Source organism: Cetorhinus maximus, chromosome 27 (genome assembly GCF_964194155.1).
Source record: "Cetorhinus maximus chromosome 27, sCetMax3.hap1.1, whole genome shotgun sequence".
In the NCBI taxonomy this organism is placed as follows: Eukaryota; Metazoa; Chordata; class Chondrichthyes; order Lamniformes; family Cetorhinidae; genus Cetorhinus; species Cetorhinus maximus.
Window position 1 is genome coordinate 1,760,455 of NC_135905.1, and position 23,462 is coordinate 1,783,916.

A 23,462-nucleotide genomic window follows, 5' to 3' on the forward strand; every position below is an offset into this window, starting at 1 on the left:
TAGCGGCATCAGCCTTACCCCTTCTCTCTCTGAAACCTGTCTCAATAAAGCGGAGCCCTGTCTGTGGTTTGAAAACGCAACAGAAGATCTCACTGTTGCAAAGTGATGGTTCTTAAAAGGAGGAATCCAGCTCAATACCACTGTCTTCAAGAGAAAGGAGAATCAACAAGCTGTGACTACAGAGCGACTACTTCAGTGATAAACCAAAGTATCAGAAACCACCATGAAAAGTGACTCTCTAGATGTGAGCATTTGGACAATCCGTGAATAAAATTTCTGACTTTATCTTCTGTTTTTACTTGGCCAAATTTTAGCATGTGATACTCTAAGTTTTATTTCTTTTTATGCATGCTTGGGGAAGTTGCATATGTGTTGTTTGCATTAGTAGGAAGTTGGACGTATTTATACATTTTAAAGCTTTTTGTTAATAATTTCTGTATCTTTACCCGAGTAAGTTTTAGTAATGAAACAAATTCCTTCCTTGTTAAATCAAGGAATCTGGCTGGCTTAATTCCTATAGCAAGCCACACACAGTTAAGCACATATTCATTTGGCAATACCACATCTTTTTTAAAACTCTGACTTTGTAACGCAGGTGTGTGACAAAGAACTCAGAGTCAGCATATCCCTCCTTACCTGGTTGTAACAGTATGTACATTATACATACACATACATACATGGTCCTTCGTATTTGTGCTACCGTATCTATCTAAAGAAGGAAGCCTTAAAAAAAAATCAACACAAATACAGAAGGTAATGTTACTACCTGACTGCATCACCTAATAAAGGAGTTAGTGAAAATCAAGAGGGATCCCCTGAAAACCAAAACGTAGTTCCCGAAAATCAAAAAGTAGCCCTCAAGAAAATCCCAAAAACCTTAGAAGAAAAATGTATTTTGACCCCTGATATGAAGAGGATATTGGGCACACTACAGTCTACAATGTTCAGTTACAAAGAGCATTTCATGCAGATTAAAATTTGTTACACCTTTCTCTCTTCTATTTACTTTCAATTGCTTAATACACTTTGAGATATATGAGATAACTGTTCGCAGAAACAGAAATCTGCATTTCACAGAGTGTGCAACATGGTAGATTAAGCAAATGTTCCAATACAGTTTTTGGAACCTGGGTTTTTTTCAAAATCCTTGATGATGGCGACTACCTTGGGCCCAGTTAGACAGGTTTTGTACAACCTACACAAGGCCCCATTTCTCAACCTGAACAAAGGTCAGCATGCTAATGCAACCTGCTCTAACCCCACTCAAAACTGATGCAGGAGAGAGCATTGCTTCCTTCCATAGAGAAACTGAAGTCAATTCTAATATTGGCACCTCAAACAAGAACAGTTTTAACTCCCAGTCCAGGAATCAAAACCAGGGCCTCACTATCTGTATGGATTAGTATGTGCGTGTTTACTTACCAAACAAGTAGGAGAGGGCTCTTAAAAACCCAGATACAAATGTATGCCGTGAATCATGAAGGAGTGCAGTAAATTACAAAACACAGATAGACAAAGCAGAATGATGGTAGAAGCAGTTTAACTCAAGGTGCAACACAGTATATTTTGGACAAAAGAATGGCAAATGGCAGTGTATTATAAAAATGGGATGGTTCTGGGGACTAAAAGTTGGGGAGGAGAGTAGACGAACAAAGGGATTTGGAAGCTACATGCATGAGACATTGCAGTAACTCACTGATCAAACTGTGGCCCAAGTAGAGATCCATCAAAAGGAGCATAGAATATAAAAGCAAGACTGTACATTCCTGAAGCTACAGAGCTCCCTGGTCAGGTCTCACCTGGAGTACTGTGCTGAGGATGAGGCCCAGATCCTTAGGTAGGTTACACTGGCCTTTGAAAAAATCCAATGCCAGTTCACCAGCATCTGGGGTCAGGGGGCTGAGATAGGATGACAGACTCAGAAAACAGAGGTGTGATTAAGGAAATGTGATGAAGATGTTCAGATTAACGAGAAAAGCTGTGCCACGGGAATGCAAAACAATGTGGAAAATGTTAGAACTCAAACTATGCCAGTTAAAAGAAAATGCACCACAATTTATCAGCAGCAGGTCTGGCAGCATATGTAGAGAGAGAAATTACTAATATCCTGGGGGTTACCATTGTCCAGAAACTGCACTGGACTAGCCATATAAATACTGTGGCTACAAGAGCAGGTCAGAGGCTGGGAATCCTGTGGCGAGTAGCTCATCTCCTGACTCCCCAAAGCCTGTCCACCATTTACAAGGCACAAGTCAGGAGTGTGTTGAACACTCTCCACTTGCCTTGATGAGTGCAGCTCTAACAACACTCATGAAGCTCAACGCCAACCTGGACAAAGCAGCAAACTTGATTAGCACCGCACTCTCCAGCTTCAATATTCAGTCCCTCCATCACCGATGCACAGTGCAGCAGTGCGTACCATCTAAAAGACGCATTGCAGGAACTCACCAAGGCTCCTTCGACAGCATGTTCCAAACCCACAACCTCTACCACCTAGAAGGACAAGGGCAGCAGATGCATGGGGACACCACCATCTGCAAGTTCCCCTCCAGCCCACACACCATCCTGACTTGGAATTGTATCGCCCTTTCCTTCACTGTCACTGGATCAAAATCCTGGAACTCCTTTCGAACAACATTGTGCTGTTCTTACAGCACATGGACTACTGCAGTTCAAGAAAGCAGAACACCATCATCTTTCTATGGACAATGAGGGATGGGCAGTTGACTCCCTCAACCCATGAAAGAATAAAAGAGTTAATGTTTCAAGTCTAATATGACCCTTCTTCAGAAATGAAGAGCCATATTCGACTCGAAACATTAACTCAGTAGATCTGGCAGCAGAGAAACAGAAGTTTTCCAGCTGTTTTTACTTCAGTATTTTATTATCACAATTTATCATCTTCTGCCGAAGGCCTCACCTCTTCCAGGTCCCAGTCATGAAGGTTTTTCACAGGAAATACCGAGGAATCCAGACCACTGCCTTTCCTTTTGGATGTTTTGTCAGGCCTGCTTACGTGGAAGATTCCTCCCAATGTATCATTACCTTCCTCAGCCTCCTCATTGTCTTCACTGACTGAAAGATATTAAAGGGTTGCTTTATTTCATTCACATGTACAGAGTCCATCAGTCCCTTAAATGCCAGTAGTAGACATTGTCTGTGGCAGATTAATGACACATAAGGCTAGGAGGGAGCTGTTCAGCCCCTGAAGTCTATTCTGATACTTATTTAGTTCATGGCAGTTCTGTTTCTCAACTCCATTTACCCACCTTGGTTCCATAACTCTTAAAACTCTTATCTAACAGTTGTGGGGTTGATGTCCACCTTTTACTTAGAAGGTTACAACACAGAAGGTGTGGCCATTTGGCACTTCCTGTCCACAGCAACTCTACAAGAGCAACTCAGTTAGTCCCATTACCGCCCTTTTCTCAGGGCCCTGCAAATTTTTCTCTCTTTAGGTGTTTATATCCAATTCCTTTTGAAAGCCCTGATTGGATCTGCTTCCACCCCATTCTCTGTGAATTGGACTGACATGCAGTCCCAACTGTTAAACGTTCACTCCAAGGATCCGGTGTGAAATGAAGCTTGGGCTGCAGCTGAGGGCATCAATCCACTGCAGAAAGCCCTCCTAATCTGGGGCTTCACCCTGGAAATGTGTTAGCTAAAGGGCTCTATTCCTCCATATTTTTTTTTTGGAACAGAATTAGCGATTAGAGAAGCTGGGGTTGTTCTCCCGAGAGCGGAGACATGCAGATGCGTTTAAAATCATGAAGGGTTTAAATAGAGCAAATAAAGAGGCACCATTTTTAATGGCAGAAGGATTGATAACCAAAGGGCACAGATGTAAGGTGACTGGACATGAGAATTCATGTAACAGGCGATTAGGATTTGGAATGCGCTGTCTGATAGGATGGTGGTAGCAGATTCAATAGAAGCCCTCAAGAGGGAATTGGATAAATACTTGGGAGAAAAAAATTGAAGGAAATAGAGGAAAGAGCTTATTGGCTTGTTTTTTGAAGGAGCCAGCCATAGATTTGATAGACCGGACAGGCTCTGTGCTTATAGCATCACATAATCAAGAAATTTATGGCGCATAAGGAAGCCATTTGGTCCATCATATCCAGTCCGGCCAAAAAAGAGCTATGTAGCCTAATCCCACTGAGGTCTTGTAGGTTCCGGACATGCTTTAAAGAGCCAAGCACTATTTAAATCCGATAAGGGTTTCTGCCTCTATCACCCTTGCAGGCAGTGAGGCACTTCCATCACCCTCTGGGTAAAAACAATTCTCAAGTCCCTTCTAAACCTCCTACCAATTACTTTAAAACTATGCCCCCGGGTTAATGAGATTTCTGCTATGGAAAATAGGTTCTTCCTATCCATTCTGTCCAGACATCTCATAATTACAGACACCTCAATTAAAAATGCCTCAGCCTCCTTTGTTCCAAGAAAACAATCCCAGCCTATGCAAATTTTCCTCATAGCTATAATTCTCCTTCCTGGCAACATCCTCGTAAGCCTTGTCTGTACTCTCTCTAGTGCGAGCATATTCTCCTTGTAATGTAGCAACCACAACTATTCTAGCTGTGACCTAACCTGTGCTTTATATAGGTCCAGCATGATCTCCGTATTATATTTGATGTCCCAGATATTAACGGAAAATGTCCTCTATGCGTTCTTAACCATCCTCTCTACCTATCCTACTACTTTCATGGATCTGTGAACATGCACATCAAGTTTGCTCTGCTCCTCTACAATTTCAGTATGCTACCATTTGTTGTGCATTCCCTAGCCTTTTTAGCCCTCCCCAGATGCATCACCTCACACTTATTCAGATTGAATTCCATTTGCCACTTTTTCTGGCCACCTGACCAGTCCATTGATGCTGTGCAGCCTGCAGGAATCATCCACACTATCAACCACATGGCCAATTTTGTATCATCTACAAATTTCTTAACCATGCCCCCTATTTTAAATCTAAATCAATGTTATAAAAAACAAAAGCAAAGGACCTTGTACTGAACCCTGTGAATCCCACTAGAAACAGCCTTCCAGTCTTAAGAACACCCAAACATTATCCTTTGCCTCCTGCCACTAAGCCGACTTTGGATCCAATTTGCCGCTTTCCCTTGGATGCCATGGGCTCTTACTGTGCAGCCCAGTCTATCCCATGCTTCTGTACCTGTTCCGTAGACCAATTTCTGGAGGTTTGGAGCTGACTGTTGCTTTAAGAAGACATCAGCTGCCCGCTGAGCTAGTCCTTCTTTCCACTTCAATGATCCTTCAGAAATAAGAAAGTAAATGTATTAGCACAACAGCAAATCACTACAGATTCTAGAAATCAGAAAGATAAACAGAAAATGCTGAAAATACACCAGAATGAAGGGAATAAGAATAAGTGAGAATATTACAGAGTGGCCTGGAGGAGAGGGGAAATATTGAGCTGTTACAGTGACCTTCATCCACATACCATTCTTCACTGTGTCACCAAGAGGCACGACAACTTACATTTCTATACTGCCTTTAAAGTAACAATGCATCCAAAGGTGCTTCATAGGAGCTTCATCGAGCAAAATGACACCAGGCCACCAATGGAGGTGTTAGGGCAAATGACCAAAAACTTCATCAGAGGATGAGAATTTTAAAATCGAGGCATTGTTTGTAGTGGGCACGTCTGGGTGAGTTTTGTGGCGACAGCCAATGAAGGTGCCTCTGGGATTGGAATCCAATAAGGTGCTGTAGACAGAGCACACAACACACAAGAAACAGGAGCTGGAGTAGAACATATGGCCCATCGAGCCTGCCCCACCATTCAATATGATCAGAGCTAATCTTGGGCTTCAATTCCATTCTCCTGCCCGCTCCCCATATCCCTCAAATCTGAGACACCAAAAATCTGTCTATCCCAACCTTTCAATAATGGAGCATCCACAATCCTCTGGAGTAGAGGCTTCCAAAGATTCACAACCCTTTGCGTGAAATCATTTCTCCTCATCTCAGTCCTGACGTGGATGGATGCTAGACGGGGAAGGACAGCCCCGTGATTCCAGGCCATGGTGGAAGCTGTGAGGCAGCTGCTCATTGCTGGAGGAGGCAGGAGTAGGCCAGCCAGCCTGAGGATTTGTGGAGCCCATATCTCCTTTAAAGCTCAATACAGCCATTTATCTCTCCAACTGGCCTCAATGGAATCGCACCAAGTTCCTCTTATTGCAAACTACGCAAAGTATTTGCTTCGTGGAGTCACTCTAGTCAGCGCTAATCTTACACTACAGCTGGTACGCTGAATGCTGCTTTCCCACTTTATCATGGTGAATTGAGCCCTCACTGACTGCCCGTTGGACATTTGCCTTCCTTACCTTCCACTCAGCTGACACAGCGTGCTATCCAGGTGCTGTTCGGAAAGAGCCACTCCACGTCTAGAATGGCTCTTTGTCAGCTTCGTTATTGTCCTAATTGGTTGCATGCTTCACCCACAGCGAGTCTGGCCACACTGGCAACCAACGCCGTGTGTGTCTGTGTGTGTGTGTGTGTGTCTGTGTGTGTGTCTGTGTGTGTGTGTGTCTGTGTGTGTGTCTGTGTGTGTGTGTGTCTGTGTGTGTGTGTCTGTGTGTGTGTGTCTGTGTGTGTGTGTGTCTGTGTGTGTCTGTGTGTGTGTGTGTCTGTGTGTGTGTCTGTGTGTGTGTCTGTGTGTGTGTGTCTGTGTGTGTGTGTCTGTGTGTGTGTGTCTGTGTGTGTGTGTCTGTGTGTGTGTCTGTGTGTGTGTGTGTCTGTGTGTGTGTCTGTGTGTGTGTGTGTCTGTGTGTGTGTGTCTGTGTGTGTGTGTGTCTGTGTCTGTGTGTGTCTGTGTCTGTGTCTGTGTGTGTGTGTGTGTGTCTGTGTCTGTGTCTGTGTGTGTGTGTCTGTGTGTGTGTGTGTGTCTGTGTGTGTGTGTGTGTCTGTGTGTGTGTGTCTGTGTGTGTGTGTGTGTCTGTGTGTGTGTGTGTGTGCGTGTGTGTGTGTGCGTGTGTGTGTGTAAGAGAAGCATCAGGTTAACGGACCCCCTCTCGCCTCCAATGGCCTGGGAAAATTCCCCCCAGTGTCTCCAGTTCACAATTTCAAACTTGGAGAAGCAATTATCCCTTTTTTAAAAAAGACAATTGGAGTTAAAGAAAATAGATGTCGATTTCTAAAATGAGCTCAGAGACAAGCTTGCTGAAAGAAAATCTATTTTTGCCCCATAACCGATCAACATCACTACAACAAACAGTGAGGAGTGATGAGCAAGCCTGGGATTCCAGCTCTTAATTTGCTGATTCTCTGCATCTTTAATAGAAAAAAATATATACTGAGGGGAACAGAGTAAGAAAGTCAATGGTAACAGACAGAGGTGAGAGAATTAAGAAAGCTTGGTCAGAAATGGGTTTCAAGAAGGTTTTAAAGGTGGATAGAGGGATAAAGGAACAGTAGAATTTAGAGAAAGAGTGGCAGGCTGAGGGCTATGTCAATAATGACAGGGTGAAGGGGACAGGGCTGAGGTAATGAGGACGAGACTGTAGATATAGGATGTGAGGCAGTGGACTGATGTAAAGATAAAGATTTAAAATTCAATGCATTGGATCTACCAAGGTCAGCTGGTGAGGGAGGGATGATGGGCAGGTGGGATTTAGTGTTAAAAGAAGCGAGTTTTGTTCGTTTTTATTATTCAAACTGAATGCAATAGATAAGGCCCAAAGCAATATCTTGCCCAAACAGGTACAGAAATAATTCGACATACCTGTGGTTTCTAAGCTTGAACTTATCTTTTCTTCATAATCTTCTTGGCTTTCTCGGTTCAACACCTTACTCTCTGAAATTCCAGGACCACCCAATGTTTTTTCTTCTGTCAGTTCCACTGTGGGGTCCAAATCAACTTCATCTTCATCAGAATCCATCTCAAAGCTTAAGGTTGGATCTTCATCTTTCTGTTTGCCATTCAAAGTTCTTTGCAAATCTATTTTTACCATTGATTCCTCCTTCAACGTTTTATTACTAGAACGCACAAAGGCTTCTTCAGAATCACAAGTCAAGTCCTGTTCTTCTTCATCTGACTCATCATCATCCTCATCAGTCACCTCTGCCTCTGAATCTATTTCAAAGTCATCATCAGCATCTGCAAATACAGGTCTTTCAACTGCAACTGCAGCCTCCTTCTCCTCCAGCTTCAAGACTTTAAGTGATCGGGGATAAATTTCTCCTTCACAATCAATTTGGCCTTGGTTGCCACCCTCTTCTTCACTTTCATTTTCTGCCTCATCCTCACTTTCAGTCATTTCTTCATCATCATCATCATCATTATCATCATCGTCATCAAAGACAGCTTTGCGACGCACCAGTCCAGTCTCTGGGTCAAGCAGTTTCTCCTCTTTAGGCATTGTGCACCTGTTTCATGGGCAGAATTTGGAGCTTTAATAGCGTTTTTTTTTGCATAAAATTTGATTTCACATTTAAGCAATTCCAGGAACAAGCATACTGTTACTTCTGCCACTGAAAGTGGGCAGAGGTAATGTTTTCGCCCATTAGTCTGTTTGTCTGTAAACAATACCTCTCAAGAACTAATGGATGCATTTCAACAAAACTTGGTACAAAGACAGGGTATGGGCCAAGGAAGAACTGATTCGTTTTTGGCAAAGATGTGCATCTGGATCTAGATGCTGGAATCCTTTAAATGATCCACTAACATTAGAAGAAAGGGAAAATTGGCATTTTTTTTTAAACTAATCTTTTGGATTGTTTGATTCAGAATGTTGTGGACTATCTCAGCTGCTGTGGTGGAACTTGTCACAGTTGTCAAAATATGAGCAGAGTTTTCCGAGCAGGCTGTTGGATGGAAACTCAATATAAATATTTATTTTTTCAGCTTTGTAGTTACAGAGCACCAACCAGGCAGGGAAAAGCCTCAAGAGAAAGCTGGGTAATTGTAATAATATTGAGTTAATACAGCATGGCAGAGGAGTGTCCTCTACTCAGTGTACTCTTCACTTGTTTCATTTGGCTTTTGCCCCTTAGATCACTTTCAATAGCAAGTCCCAGCCCCCTATAACTTGGGTAGTGCCTTCACTGGCCTCACTATTTAGTGAGCAATCAATAACATGCCCAAGGAGCATACAGAAAACCCACTAGCTACTTTCAGGCCACTGGATTTATTTACAATGACTTTCCAGATCCCTTTCCAGTCACTGATCAATCACACCGAATCACATCAGGTGATTTTAGGTTTTAACTGCTTAGTGTTAAGGAAACTATGAACAAGTAAATGCATACCATAAATAATAAATCAAATACAAATACAAATGACAGATTAGCTAGTTCCAGTGGTATCACCGTGAATCCTTTCTCTTCTCATCACTTGCACAAAATACAGCTCATTTCAAGTACCGATCAACTAAATATTAGGAAGACTGAAGCCATTGTTTTTGGTACCCATTCCAAACTCTTCCCTGGACAGCGACTCCATCCTTCTTGCTCAGTGTATAAAGGATTGAAGAATTAATATACCAAGTGGAGATGCTCATTTGGTTCTACACAATGGAGGCTCCCCAGTTTCAGCATCACTGACCATTTCTTTAAACTTACCCCCAGTCTCCATGTGTATCAAGCGTCCTTTTAGCCAACAGCAACAAATTGTAGAAACAAGTAACGTTTTGGCATACCAAACCACAATCGTTTTTTTTTGCAAAAGCTAACAGTAACAGATTGTAATCGTCTGTGATCTGGTCAACAGTAAATCAGAGTTACATTTTATTTAAAGCACAGGAAGAGGCTAAGTGCCTCACAGGCCCATACTGGTGCTCATGTTCCACATGAATCACCTCCCGCCCCTTCTTCATCTAACCCCATCAACATATTTTTTATTTCTTTCTCCCTCAGGTGCTTATATAGCTTTTTATAAGTATCTATGCTATTCACCTCAGTTGCTCCATTCTGGACTCTGGACTCACATGAAGCTATAATTCTTTTCTCTGTGATCTTTCTTTCTCTAGCCCTCTTTTATTGTATGTGTGCACAGGGGGCTATGTAGCGACATAACATTCATGGGATGTGGGCGTCACTGGCTAGGCCAGCATTTATTGCCCATCCTTCACTGCCCTTGTTCAGAAGGCATTTAAGAGTCAACCACTACAACTGTGGGGTTGGAGTCACATGTAGGCCAGGCCAGGTAAGGATGGCAGATTTCCTTCCCTAAAGGGCATTAGTGAACTAGATGGGCTTTTAAGACAATCGATAATGGTTTTGTGGTGATCACCAGACTTTTAATTCCAGATTTTTATTGAATTCAAATTTCGCCATCTGCCAGGGTAGGATTCGAACCCAGGTCCCCAGAGCATTACCCTGGGTGTCTGGAATACTAGTCCAGTGACAATACCACTTCGTCATCGCTCCCCTTGTGCGTGCAAATAAGCTAACCCTTGAGTTTACCCCATCTCGAGTTTGCTATGGGGTTATTAATAGAAAATTGGATCACACCAAAACTGAGGGGCTGGGAAGCAAATCAAAACACCTCTCTGTTTATAGACAGGTGGTGAGAGAAGAAATCAGGGCTGTTTAAATTAACCCCCCTCTTGTCCATAACGCTGACATTAGTTGAGAATGTGAGAGATAACGACTTGCCAACTCCTGAGTTAACATCAACTTGTATTAAAATAGCAACACATCCCTTGGCATTTCACAGGGGCATAAAGAAACCAACTCCAACTCACAAAAGGAGAGATCAAGTCAGATGACCAAAGCGTGATCAATAAGGTAAAAGAGGTCTTAACAACAACTTATATTTATATGGTGTCTTTAAACTAAGGAGCATTACAAAGAAAAATGATGACACCGAGCCACTAGGTCCAATAACCAAAATCTTGGTCAAAGAGATTGATTTGAAGGACAGTCTCAAAAATAGGAAAGCACAGCGGAGAGGTCTAGGGAGAGAACGCTGGAGCCTGGGATCCAGGCAGCCAAAGGTATTGCCACCAATGGTAGAGCAGCTACAATCGGGAATGCACAGCAGTCCTGAATTAAAGGAGCTTAGACACTTTGGAGAGAGGGGAGGAGACCACAGAGATACAGAGGGGCGAGACCATGGCAGGGCCTGAAGACAAGAATGGAAACTTGAAAATTAAAATGTTGTTTGACCAGGAGCCAATGTAGATCAACGAGCACAGAGGAGATAGGGGCACGTGACTTGCTACAAGTTAAGACACAGGCAGCTGAATTTTGGGTGGCCTCAGGTTTATGGAGATTAGGATGTGGGAGACCAGCCAGGAATGCGTTCGAATGGCCAAGTCTAGAGGTAGTGAAGGTATAAATGAGGGTTTCAGCAGCAGGTAAGCTGAGACAAGGGGAAGTCTGGCAATGTTTTGGCAGTGGAAACTGGCAGTGATGGCATGAAAATGAGGTCATCTCAGGATCAAATGTGACATCAACGTTGCAAACAAACTGGCTCAATCTCAGACTGTAGGAAAACTTTCACAAACAATTCCATTTATGACTTTGATAAAAGCTACATCAGTACTGTGGCTGGGGCAAAAGCCGGACTGGAAGTATTCAAACATGGAGTTCTGGGAAAGATGGGAAAGGATTTGGGAAACCACTGCACATCCAAGGACATCAGAGAGGAGAAGAAAGTTGGGCATGGGACGATAGCTTGCCAGGATGTTGGGGTCAAGGGTTAGTTGTCTCAAAGAGTGGGGGTGATGAAAGTGGATTTAAATCAGGGAAGGACAACAGCTGAAGAGAGAGACCTGTTTACAATATCAGCCAACATGGAACCAGGAGGGGAAGTTGGATAGTCAGCAGTTTAATAGGAACAGGAAGGTGGGTCACATTGACAAATTGACCTCAGAGAGGGCATTTGGGGAGATAGGAGAGAAACTAGAGAAAGATGTGATTTCAGGGCTAGGGCAGGGGGCAGCTTTAGAGGAAATTTGGCCAAGCAGGTCAGTGGAAAAAAGGAACACAGCAGAGGCAGCTGATCGGATTGTCTCAATCTTAGTGACAAAGAAGTCCATGAGCTCCTCGCACTTGTTGCTGAATGAGAGGGTCGGGGGGGACTGGAGAAAGGGGGTTTAAGAAGCCCTGTATGCAATAGAGAAAAGAAACCTGGGGTTACATTTGCATTTCAGGGTTATCCTGGAATAATGAAAAGTGAGGGAAGAGAGAGGTACAGAGGTGTAGGAAGGAATTCAGAGCTCAGGGCCTTGCCTGAAAGTAAGGCTGTCAATGTTAAAGCAATTCAAATCGGGATGATGGGACTACAGAGATCTTGAAGGTTTGTAGGGTTGGCAGGCGTTACAGAGATAGGGAGTGCCTATAGGGAGGGAATTGAAAATGTGGATGAGAATTTTAAAACCTAGGATGCCGGACTGGGAGCCACTGTTGGTCACCAGTACAGGGATGATGGTGAACAGCACTAGTTCAACATTTAAGTTACAGGTGACACAGGTTTGGTCGAACACAAGTTTAGGGAGGGTGGAAGACAAGAGGATGGCCTGGGATGGTCAAGTCAATGTTATGAAAGTGGAAGAAGACAGTCTTTGTGATGAAGCAAATATGTGGTGGGAATCTCATCTCGGAGTGAAACACAATATTAAGGTTGCGAAGGATCTGGCTCAGCTTTAGACAGTTACCAGGGAGAAGGATGAATCTGGCGGTGAGGGAATGAAATTTGTCGCAGAGACCAAAGAAAATGGCTAGATTGCTAGGTTTGTTGCAGGAAAGTCCTGCTCATTCAGTGTAGATGTCAGAGATGCAGTGTGACAAATCAGACAGTGCAAGAGAAGTGGTGGTGAGATAGAGTTCGGTGTCATCAGTGTACATGTGGAAACGGATCTGGATGAAAAGCAACATGTAGATAAGAAATAGGATGGGCCAAGGACAGCTCCTTGGGGAACACCGAAGTTAATGGTGTATAGGTGGAAAGCCATTGCAGTTGATCCTCTGGCTACAATTCAATAAATGAGAATGGAAATAAGAATAGTTAAGAAAGCGGAGGAAAGATGTTGTTAAAGGAGTTGTCGAGGTAGTACTGCTTTTACAGGGAGGGAGTGTGATAATGGAGGATTTGTACCAACATAGATATGTTGATAAAGAAGAAAGGAGAAAATGGCCAGAAATGGCATGATCACTTTGAGACCTTAGAGGTGCCCGAAGCCATAGGAATGGATAGGAGTGTGAGGGTGTAAAATGAATCAGACTACGGATAGAAGGTAGTGGAGGAAGGTAAACCATCGGTCGAAATCCCTGCTGACAATTTGTTTGCCATTAAAAGGCAAGCTCTACTTTTGGAAACATCACCAGTGCAACTAAAGACTATGCTGGGGCATTTTGGGGATTGATTACTTCATTAACTAAACTGCTGTACAGTGGAAGAGCACTGTAACAGGTTCTGCAAATAATGAATCTGGCATTAAACAAAGATGATCTTGTGCCATTATCTAGAAAAACTAGCTTATTGGAGTATAACAGAGGGTAGTTGACCTCTGCCCAGCTCACAAAGTTAAACATAGGAAAACAGACAAGACAAGAGCAGCTCAGCAGACTCAAAATAATCTTACACCTGCTATACCAGGTGCTGAAGGGGACACTGACACTTGTAATACCTTCTCAAAATCTGGGGGAAGAAAATTGGCCAACTTGGGGCTTCCTTGGCCTTTACAGAGGCACAGAAACAGGTGATTATGCAAGATTCAGGGCAATAGCATGATAGAAGGAACAAAAATGCTCAGAACCACAACAGAATTGGGCAAGCTCCCAGTGTGTGAAGAAAGGCCAAGTTTGAGTGATGGGTTGAAATTGAATATATCTAGGTTTCTATCTACCTGCTTTCTTCCAATTCCTCAGATGCCAGTGGCTTTGAGTCCATGAAGAGAGAGACTTTGCTGGATGCCATCTTGGTGTCAATGGTGCTGTGTGTTGCAATAAGACTCTGCACCAGTTCATGGTTTGGCCTTTGCTCTTCCTACAGGCAAACAAAAGACAATTTTTATACAAAAACACAATGCCAAATCTTCTACAGTGTTCCTGATACAGTGATAAGGGATAACCTGTTGCATAGTAATAACACAATTATAATACTAACAACAAAAGCTTGTAATTAGATAGCAGCATTATGTAATAAAACAACCCAAGACACTACACAGGGGCATTATAAAAGAAAGAATGACACTGAACCATAGAAGGAAATATTAGGTCAGATGACCAAAAGCATAAAGAGGTAGGTTTTAAGGAGTGTCTTAAAGGAGGGAAGCGAGGTAGAGACACAGATGTTAGTATCTAACAGGCTCTGTTGATGGATGTTAAATACTCAGTAGTTTAAGGTAATAAGGTGAACAGTTGTTAGGTATTGATTAGTTAATGATACTCAGTTGTGTATAGAAAGAGGAGTCAGCCAGCACTGGGTAGAGGGTGTTGGAGTGGAGAAGTAAGCTCTCTGGCAAGCAATAAACAGTCTCTGCTAAAGCATCTTTGTCTCAGCAGACTCTTCACAACCAGGCTTGGGAGGTGTACTTTGAATATCCTGTCTTGCATTCTTAATTAGCACTTTTCTCAGACAAAGACCACCACCTTCAACACCTCTTTGACCCTTTTGTCTCTGACATCTTTTGATTATCTGCTCACACCACACCCTCAATGTGTCTCTTCCCCCCCACCCACCTTAAACCAATTTATATTTCTCCCTTGTTGAAACTATGCTTCAGTTCTGCTGAAGGGCCATGAGGGCTCGAAACGTTGACTGATTTCTTCTCCGCCGATGCTGCCAGACTTGCTGAGTTTTTCCAGGTAATTCTGTTTTTATTTTGTTTTGGGAGGTTCTCTGACGTTTGGTAGCAGAGAATGGTTGCTTGAAAGTGAAAATTGGAGACTGTTTACTTCCAGACATGAGGCTAGTATTGGAGTTAACTTAGTTTTGAGAGAAAACTGCAATTGGAGACTCTTTGAAGAAAGTGACTGAAATCAGGTATAGGATGGCAGAATATGATTTTCCACCACTGTTTTGTGAAATGGAACCTTATCAGTGGAAAAACAAAGATGATGTATGGACAAGGGTTATGTCTCTACTGAAAAGAAAGCAAGGGATGGCTCTGGTGCTTTCCCTTCCTGCCAGGGGCACGATCCACTGCAGAGCGTTATTGGAACTGGATAATGGAGAAGGTTTGGACATTCTCTTGAGATTTGTGGGTAAAATTTATATGAAAGATAACTTATTGAATGCCTATGAGGCTTAGTTGGACTTTGATAAATTTTTAAAAATAGATGATTCTTCCATAGAAGAATACATCATGGAGTTTAATTGACTATATGACTTTGCAGTGATTCTACTTGGAAATTCTTAAATCAGTACTTGCCTTTGAATTATTGGATTGTGCTAGCATATCAAACATGCATCGAGTCTTTGAATCTAACTCTGATTAAAACCAAGACTTATGCTTTGGATCAAATGTCTGAAGCCTTGAAAAAATTCATTTCAAGCCACGTTTATGTCACAAATAGGCTCTTTAGCAATGACACTGAGACCGTCTGAATATAGGACTCAAACATCTGTATGAAAGAAGAATTGCGAACAAGTATGGAGACAGGGGCCCTTTTTGGGAGCAATGACAGGTGGTGGGAGTTGTGCAATTATGGAAGGAGGAAGAACCAAGGGATGGTCCAACTGGTGCTACAGCTGAATTGCCCAAAAATGAAAAACTGTTTGAGAATACATGACATGGAGGGTATGGGAGGTGCGGATGACAATACTGATCAATCAGAAGGAATAGAGTTGGTCACCAGAAGCTTCAGTCCTAGTTACAGTCGTTCAATTATGCATTTCTAGATGGTGGGTGTATGTCTACATTAAGTGGAGTGGACTGGCTAAACTGTTTCTTAGATTGTTTAAGACCGACCAAAATAAAGTCAAAGAATATGACGGTTCTACTCATTATCACTGAACCTGAAATGAGCTGAAGTCACTAAGGAGAATGGTAATTGTGTAAAATAACGGGTAAACCACTTTATCAGGAATGATGTGGTATCAAGTGGAATAGCTTTACTGTTAAGTAAAGCCTTCAATGAAAAAGGCCTAAAGGAAGTTGGACATGGGGCATGATAAAACAATTGCTTTTTGGAGATCTGTAGATTTGCAATTTATACAGTCAGGACATTATTATACTCTGTTTTAAAGCCTATCGTCTCTAGACAGAATGTTAGAGATATTAATGGCAGCTAGGGATGGGGGTTTAAAGGAGAAACAGCAAGTCCCTGTTTTAAGTTGGCTCATTCAGTGTTGCTCCACTTTGTCATTGATATAATGGGCCTAGTATCTGCACACGTTGCTTCATGCCAGGGCCCACTTAGTGTCACATGACCTGATTTGCACCATTTTGGAGCACTCTAAGCAGCAGTGACTTTTTTTTAAAACTCTGCAGTGCAGAATGATGGCCCATATGCTTTGGGAAAAGTGTATTTTCTTTTTCTGCGATGTTCCCTTTAAGACCAAAGTGGACTGGGGAGTATTCTGAAAGTGGGTTAATTGCTTTCCTAATCATGATATCATTAGGTTCTAAGAAATGCCCATGTGATCTGAGATTGCCATGGGATTAACAGCTGAGGAGTAAAGGGTAAATAGGAAGTTAATGCAGTGGGGTTGGGTTTCAGCCCGTGTTTGTGTTTGAGAGTTCCGAACACACACAATTCCAAGCAAGGCTCTTGAATAGAACAGTTTCTGTTTGGCAGTTTTCAAACAGATCCTTGTGGTGAAGCAGGTCTCTGAGAATAGAGCAAAAGCCATGTTCCGATGTGTGTCATGCAATTGGAAAGGGCAGTGAGCTAAAGACAGGAACGGCAAGAGATTGCAAATTAGACAAGACTCATTGCCACTGTTTCATTGTTGCCAGAGCCCATCAAACCCCAAATGGATCAGAGAAGGGTGCCTCTAGAGATCCTTTGCCATCAGGATTGTTGTGACACAAGCAAGAGAGGGCTTGTAGACGTGCGCCTTGTCATTGTTAACCATGTCCAGAAACTTCAGATGGAATACGGCTGCTGGTGAACTCGACTCAAGGGCCAAAACAATTGAGTGGGAAATGAGAGATCCTACATAGCAGAGGCCGAGTTGGAAAGACTGTGCAATTGCACACGGTGTCTCATTTGTTCAGGAAGTAATACGAATGCTTGTAACTACACGAAGCACATCTTTGCTGTATCAACCATTTAAAGTGAAATTTACCTCTGTTTGAAATATACTTCACCCATTAATGCTTGAATTATGCTGATTTTAGTTGGTTTGTTACAGTAAAAGTTTTAAAAAGTGAAATCTTGTCCAACAATTTTCTTCCCATTGGCATTGGGGGAAATTCCTTTCTTTGAGAAGTTATCAGTCTCTACAGGAATTGTAACAACAATTTTGTGTGAAGAAAAACAATCCCAGCAGTGCTCACTACATGGCCCATACTTGTGTTTCCTGGGCTGGGGAGCTGGAGGGTCAAGGACTGGGGTGAGGGGGTAAGTACAAAGAGTTACCATATTTCTTTTATATTTTTAAATTTACTTTATTTTAAAAGTTATTTAATTTACAAATATAGGAATTGAGTAATGCACAGTATTTCAACTTCCAGGGTATAACGTTTTTTTCTCTAAGAAAGCTCCCATTCCTGATCACTGATCGTGTTGGATAGTGCACATTTGTGCCTTGTAACAACAGGGCCATTTTCAATTGTGAAATTTCCCACCGTTGAGTCGGACATCAACACCACTTACCCAGATCACATTTCAACCGCCACGTGGGTCAGGTACTGGAAAGCTAAGAGCAGCCATCAAAATGTTTCATGGGAAGGACGGGAAACGAAAAAGCAAAATGAAATGTGTTAAAAGTGTATGACATTACCTCCTCATCTCTGTGTGCGTGACTCCCACCGAGATCAATATACACAGCATCCTTATCATAAACAATACCCCCGACACCAGACATCGGGGCAAAAATCAGCTTCTCTTTCTCATGCAGGGATCGTTTCTTCTGTTGCTCTGGGAGAGGACAGGGATCTGGAAGGAAGCCAACTTCATTCACTGTAAAGTCACCCACACCTAGAAAACATAAAAGGACATGACTTTAGCATGCAAATTGTGTCTGTACTTGAATCCAAGTGAAGATGTTAAGAATGAGCAGGTCAGATATACTGTACAGTCATGGAATCATTTATGGCATAGGTGGCCGCCATTTGGCCCATCGAGTCCATGCCAGTTCCCCGAGGAACAGTCCAGTCAGTCCCACTCAATTCCCGTTGCCCTACAGGTTTATTTTCTAAAGTGTCTGTCAAATTTCCTTTTGAAATTACTGATTGTTGTTTCCACCATCACCCTCATGAGCAGCGAGTTCCAGGTCCTCACCACTCGCTGCATAAGTGTTCCTCCTCACATTCCCTCTATCTCTTGCCCAAAACCTCAAATCTGAGACCCCCTTGTACTCTCACAGAACAACCCACACAACACATATATAATTAGTAGTTGTAAATTTTACAAGCTACACAACACTGAACACATTTTTAAAAACTCAAAAGTTTCTCCCTCCCATTTTCCCATCTCATCCAAAATTTGAGATCCATTCAATTGCTACCATAGATCCTCCAAGAATGGTTGCTATTACTGTAAACATAGCTAAGGAATGTCAGTTAAAGGGTTAAATCATGAGGATAGGTTGCAGAAACTTGACTAGAGTTTAGAAGATTGAGGAATGATCTCATTGAGATTTTTAGAATTATAAAAAGAGTGGGACAAATAGGATACCTCTTACCAAGAGTCAGCACAGAGACAAAGAGCCAATAGGCCTCCTTCTGTCTAACTCTATGACTTGAAAGGGTAGACAAAGGGAAATTATTTCCTCTGATCAGGGAACCCAGACAAGGGGGACAACTTAGAATTAGTGCTAGGCCATTCAGAGGCTCTGAATGCTGAGGATCAGTTGAATTTTTCACAAGAAAAGGCAAGGATGTCAAGGGAAAATGAGCAAAGGTAGGTAAATGGAGTTGAGGTGCAGATCAAATGTAATCCGATTGAATGACTCAAGGTGCTGAATGGCTGACTCCTGCTCTAAAATCCCACCATCATAGTTGAACCTGTTGCTTCACTAGGATCCAGAGAACTCTGTCTAATTTTTTTTGCCCTTCCATAAACAAGCGCAGAAACCACTCATGGCGCTCTATTTAACCCAGCTGAGAAAAACAAACTCAGCACAAACCACGGGCTATGCCTTCTCTCTTCTGGCTTGTACACTTCAATTACTCACCACAAAACACAGCTAAGTCCATAAGCAATTTCAGTGGATTTTAGGAATACCTGGAATGTGAACTTGACTGTTTTTCTTGAGGTATGTCCCACGCAGGTAACCGTACATTGAAACGTTACGATCACACTTCTGGTTTTTACGTATATCCTCGGGATTGGTCAGATCTTCCATTCTGAAATAGCAGTAACATTTCTCAATTTTGTTTACATTTATCCACATGATTACGTGCCGGTACACTGGAATGTTTGGCATGTCTGAGGACATGCTGGGTTCAACATGCTGTTTAGAGAGCAAGTATTTGTTCACCGAGTGGGGGGGGGTGAGCACCGACGGAGCCGGGTGTCCTGCTCCCTTTCTTCCCCCGCCCTGGGTTACTCATACTTTACCCAATTGGCAGCTTCCCCTCCCTGCCCTGCACTCCTGATCTCAGGCCTTGTTCTATCCCCATAGCCAGGGCCTCTGGTGACTGTGGCAGAGGCTCAGGCATCTGAACATAATGACACTGGTCCAGAGTGCAGCACGTGAGGGGTGGGACTAGGAAGTGCAGGCAATGTAAAAAGAAAAATGGTAGTGTAAATCTAAAGAAAGGCCTTCAAGAATAAACAATGTTAAAGCGAAACTACATTTAGCAGAACATCTTAAAGTGAGGACTTGCTGTGTTAACCAGCTCTTGATTTAGCTCCTACTGCATTAAAATAAACATGTAAAATGAAAGCAGCCCATCTCCAAGCACTGACATCTCCTCAGACATAAAATAGTTTAATTCCTTCCACAAAAAACACTACAGTTCACTTATTAAAGGCTGCATCACTGCTCTCATTTAACAAGTTGCCTCCTTTTGTCTGTTCTTATCACACTTTACACAATAGTGCTCAATGCCTGAATATTGTCTGCATTCCCTTCTCTATTCTTACCCTAAAGCATTAATTTTAGGAAAACCATCAGTTAAGATATTACCCAATTAGAAAAATAACAAACGAGAAACATGGATAATTTTTTTTAAAAATTATAGGAACAGGATAATCAACCTGGTGATGTTAACTAACAAAAAGCAGATGGGAGCTAATCTAATTAAATTGGAATTCCAGGAGGGGGCCACCACTGCCTCTAGCTCATTCTTCCCCCAGCCTCATCTCTCAATTTTAATCCAGGGTCAACCGCCCATTACTTCCTGGTTATCTCAGCTTCACATCGATAGTTCTCCAGCTAAATTACCTGTCAGCCAAGAGGTAAGGATGTGCCATTTGCCACACCAGTGGCCGAAACTTCATCACAGAGATAAATCGGCCGAGGTTGCGAATCTCCTGTTTCTGATATTCTCCATGAACCATTCCTGACAGGTAAAAGAGCTTTGCACCCTAGAAAATCCAGAAGATGCCGCTGAGGTTACTAACAAAGTACAAGCACTGACTGTTATCAGAAGTTGTGGTGCAATGACTCACCAACAGCCACATTATAAGCAACCTGACTTTCCACCACCAACACGTAGCTACTTGCTGTACTGACATACAGGACCACTGGGTGGCACAGCTCATTTTGTGCACTGCAAACTGTGACCGGCTCTTCCACTGAAAAATATTCTGTCTGCTGGAGTTAATCTTTTCCCCTCCGTGCCAGATTACATACAGAAACAATGCAGAGGTTTACTGATGATGGCAGCACTGTAATATCAGATAAGAGCAACCAGGCCAGGGAGAACCACTGCCTTCAACTTGAGCTACCTATCTCAATCTCATAACTAGTAAAGTCAGAGTCAGATAGTTTAATCATTATTTTTAATTTATGTAGAGAGTTTATTTACAAGATCTTTTTAAAGGGCTCACTGCCATCAAGTAACTTTTAAAGGAAGTGGACCATGTATTTCTGCCTTTGACATCTCAGTCTTTTTATTTGTGTTTACAGCACAGAAACAGGCCATTTGGCCCAACTGGTCAATGCTCCACATGAGCCTCCTCCCATTCTAGTTACCTCTTATCACCCTGACCATATATCACTCTATTCCTTTCTCCCACATGTATGCATCAAGCCTCCCTTAATATTTCAACCATTCAAAGGTATTAGCTGTGGCTCAGTGGGTAGAACTCTCCCCTCAGTCACATATTCTATTATAGTTCCAGTGACTTGAGCATTTAATCCAGGCTGACATTTCAGTGTAGTACTGCAAAGTGGAGGTGCTATCCTTCAGATGAGATGTTAAATTCATTAAATTAAACACTGATCTGATTTGAGATCAATAGGTTTTTGAACACCGAGGGAATTAAAGGATGTGACGAATAAGGCAGGGAAGTGGAGTTGAGGCAGATGATCAGTCTTACTGAATGGTGAAGGAGACTTGAGGAGAAATTTGGCTTCCAATTGCTCCTATTTCTTGTGGTACAAAAGCTGAGGCACACAAATTAGTCAGGGCACCTGTGAGCTAGAGGGGAGGGAAGGCAAGTCAGCACAGGTTGCTGCTCCTAAATGCTGTACAGTAACCTGTGCTGAAAGGCCTTTCTGATGATGGCAAAGTGAAATCATCTGGCAATGCTCAGAGTTCAAACTCGAGGATTGGCCTAACTACTGGAGATTGTCAGTCTTCTGTTCTCTTCTGAGGCAGTCCCTCAGGATCGAGGAGAGCTTGCTTCTAATCCAGTTCAATGGGTTCTGGGATGGTTGATAAGTCCAATGTGTGATCTGCAGACTTTGCCCCATGTGGGGCAGTGGTGCTTGAAGAGTTGGGTAGGTGGGTTATGGAGAGGCTTGTGTGCTCCCTCTGACGCCTCAAATGGTCCCAACGAAGTCTCTCGACATGTCGTGTCCGGTGCCTTCCCGAATGAGCCCTCTCCATTCTGGTCAGTCACAAACCAGGGTCTCCCATGAGTCGCTGGTTTTGTTTGACCATTTCACAGAATCTCTCAGTGCAGAAGAGGCCCTTCGGCCCATCCAGTCTGCACCTACACGTGAGAAACATCTGACCTACCTACCTAACCCCATTTACCAGCACTTGGCCCATAGCCTTGAATGTTATGACGTGCCAAGTGCTCATCCAGGTATTTTTTTTAAAGGATGTGAGGCAACCCGCCTCCACCACCCTCCCAGGCAGCGCATTCCAGACCGTCACCACCCCCTGGGTAAAAAAGTTTTTCCTCACATCCCCCCTAAACCTCCTGCCCCTCTTCTTGAACTTATGTCCCCTTGTGACTGACCCTTCAACTAAGGGGAACAGCTGCTCCCTATCCACCCTGTCCATGCCCCTCATAATCTTGTACACCTCGATCAGGTCGCTCCTCAGTCTTCTCTGCTCCAACGAAAACAACCCGAGTCTATCCAGCCTCTCTTCATAACTTAAATGTTTCATCCCAGGCAGCATCCTGCTGAATCTCCTCTGCACCCCCTCCAGTGCAATAACATCCTTCCTATAATGTGGCGACCAGAACTGCACACAGTACTCCAGCTGTGGCCTCACCAAGGTTCTATACAACTCCAACATGACCTCCCTACTTTTATAATTTATGCCTCGATTGATAAAGGCAAGTGTCCCAAATGCCTTTTTCACCACCCCACTAACATGCCCCTCCACCTTCAGAGATCTATGGACACACGCCAAGGTCCCTTTGTTCCTCAGAACTTCCTAGTGTCATGTCATTCATTGAATACTTCCTTGTCAAATTACTCCTTCCAAAGTGTATCACCTCACACTTTTCAGGGTTAAATTCCATCTGCCACTTATCTGCCCACTTCAGGGATGTTTTGAGGACATGGCTAAAGAGTTTCTGCAGTCTTCCCAGGAGTTTCCTCCATGACCAAGTTCCGAGTAGAGCAATTGCTTCAGAAGTCTGGTGTCAGGCACATGAATAACATGTCCCGCCCAGCAGAACTGGTTCCGAGTGATTACTGCCTCGATGCTGGGCATGTTGGGTTGGAAGAGGACACTGCTGTTGGATCGCCTTTCTTGCCACTGGATACGAAGGATCTTGTGAAGACACCACTGGTGGTACTTCTCCAGTGCTTTGAGGTGCCTGCTGTAGGTTGTCCAAGTCTCCAAAGCATATAGGAGCTCGGCAATCACTTGGATGGGGGGAGAGAGTGGTTTTGCTGTGGGAGTTGGTCGGAAGGAGGCCTTACTTTTCCAGGTGTCTAGTGAAAGGCCCATTTTGTCATATGCTTCAGAGATTGTCAGCACCTGTGGAACCACAGCTTAACTTTCAGTATTGGACAGCAC

General features: G+C 43.1%; 1 protein-coding gene across 1 annotated transcript in view; it reads right to left on the minus strand.

Moving 5' to 3' along the window:
• The window catches only part of bms1 (BMS1 ribosome biogenesis factor), a 71,717-nt gene that overhangs the window by 37,101 nt on the left and 11,154 nt on the right, over window positions 1-23,462 (minus strand). The window contains exons 6-12 of the mRNA XM_078530525.1: window positions 20,477-20,619; window positions 19,312-19,433; window positions 17,867-18,063; window positions 13,821-13,960; window positions 7,751-8,394; window positions 5,180-5,278; window positions 2,921-3,075 (exon numbers count right to left, since the gene is read on the minus strand). Coding sequence (XP_078386651.1) covers window positions 2,921-3,075; window positions 5,180-5,278; window positions 7,751-8,394; window positions 13,821-13,960; window positions 17,867-18,063; window positions 19,312-19,433; window positions 20,477-20,619 — 1,500 coding nt within the window. The remainder of the gene's footprint in view (window positions 1-2,920; window positions 3,076-5,179; window positions 5,279-7,750; window positions 8,395-13,820; window positions 13,961-17,866; window positions 18,064-19,311; window positions 19,434-20,476; window positions 20,620-23,462) is intronic.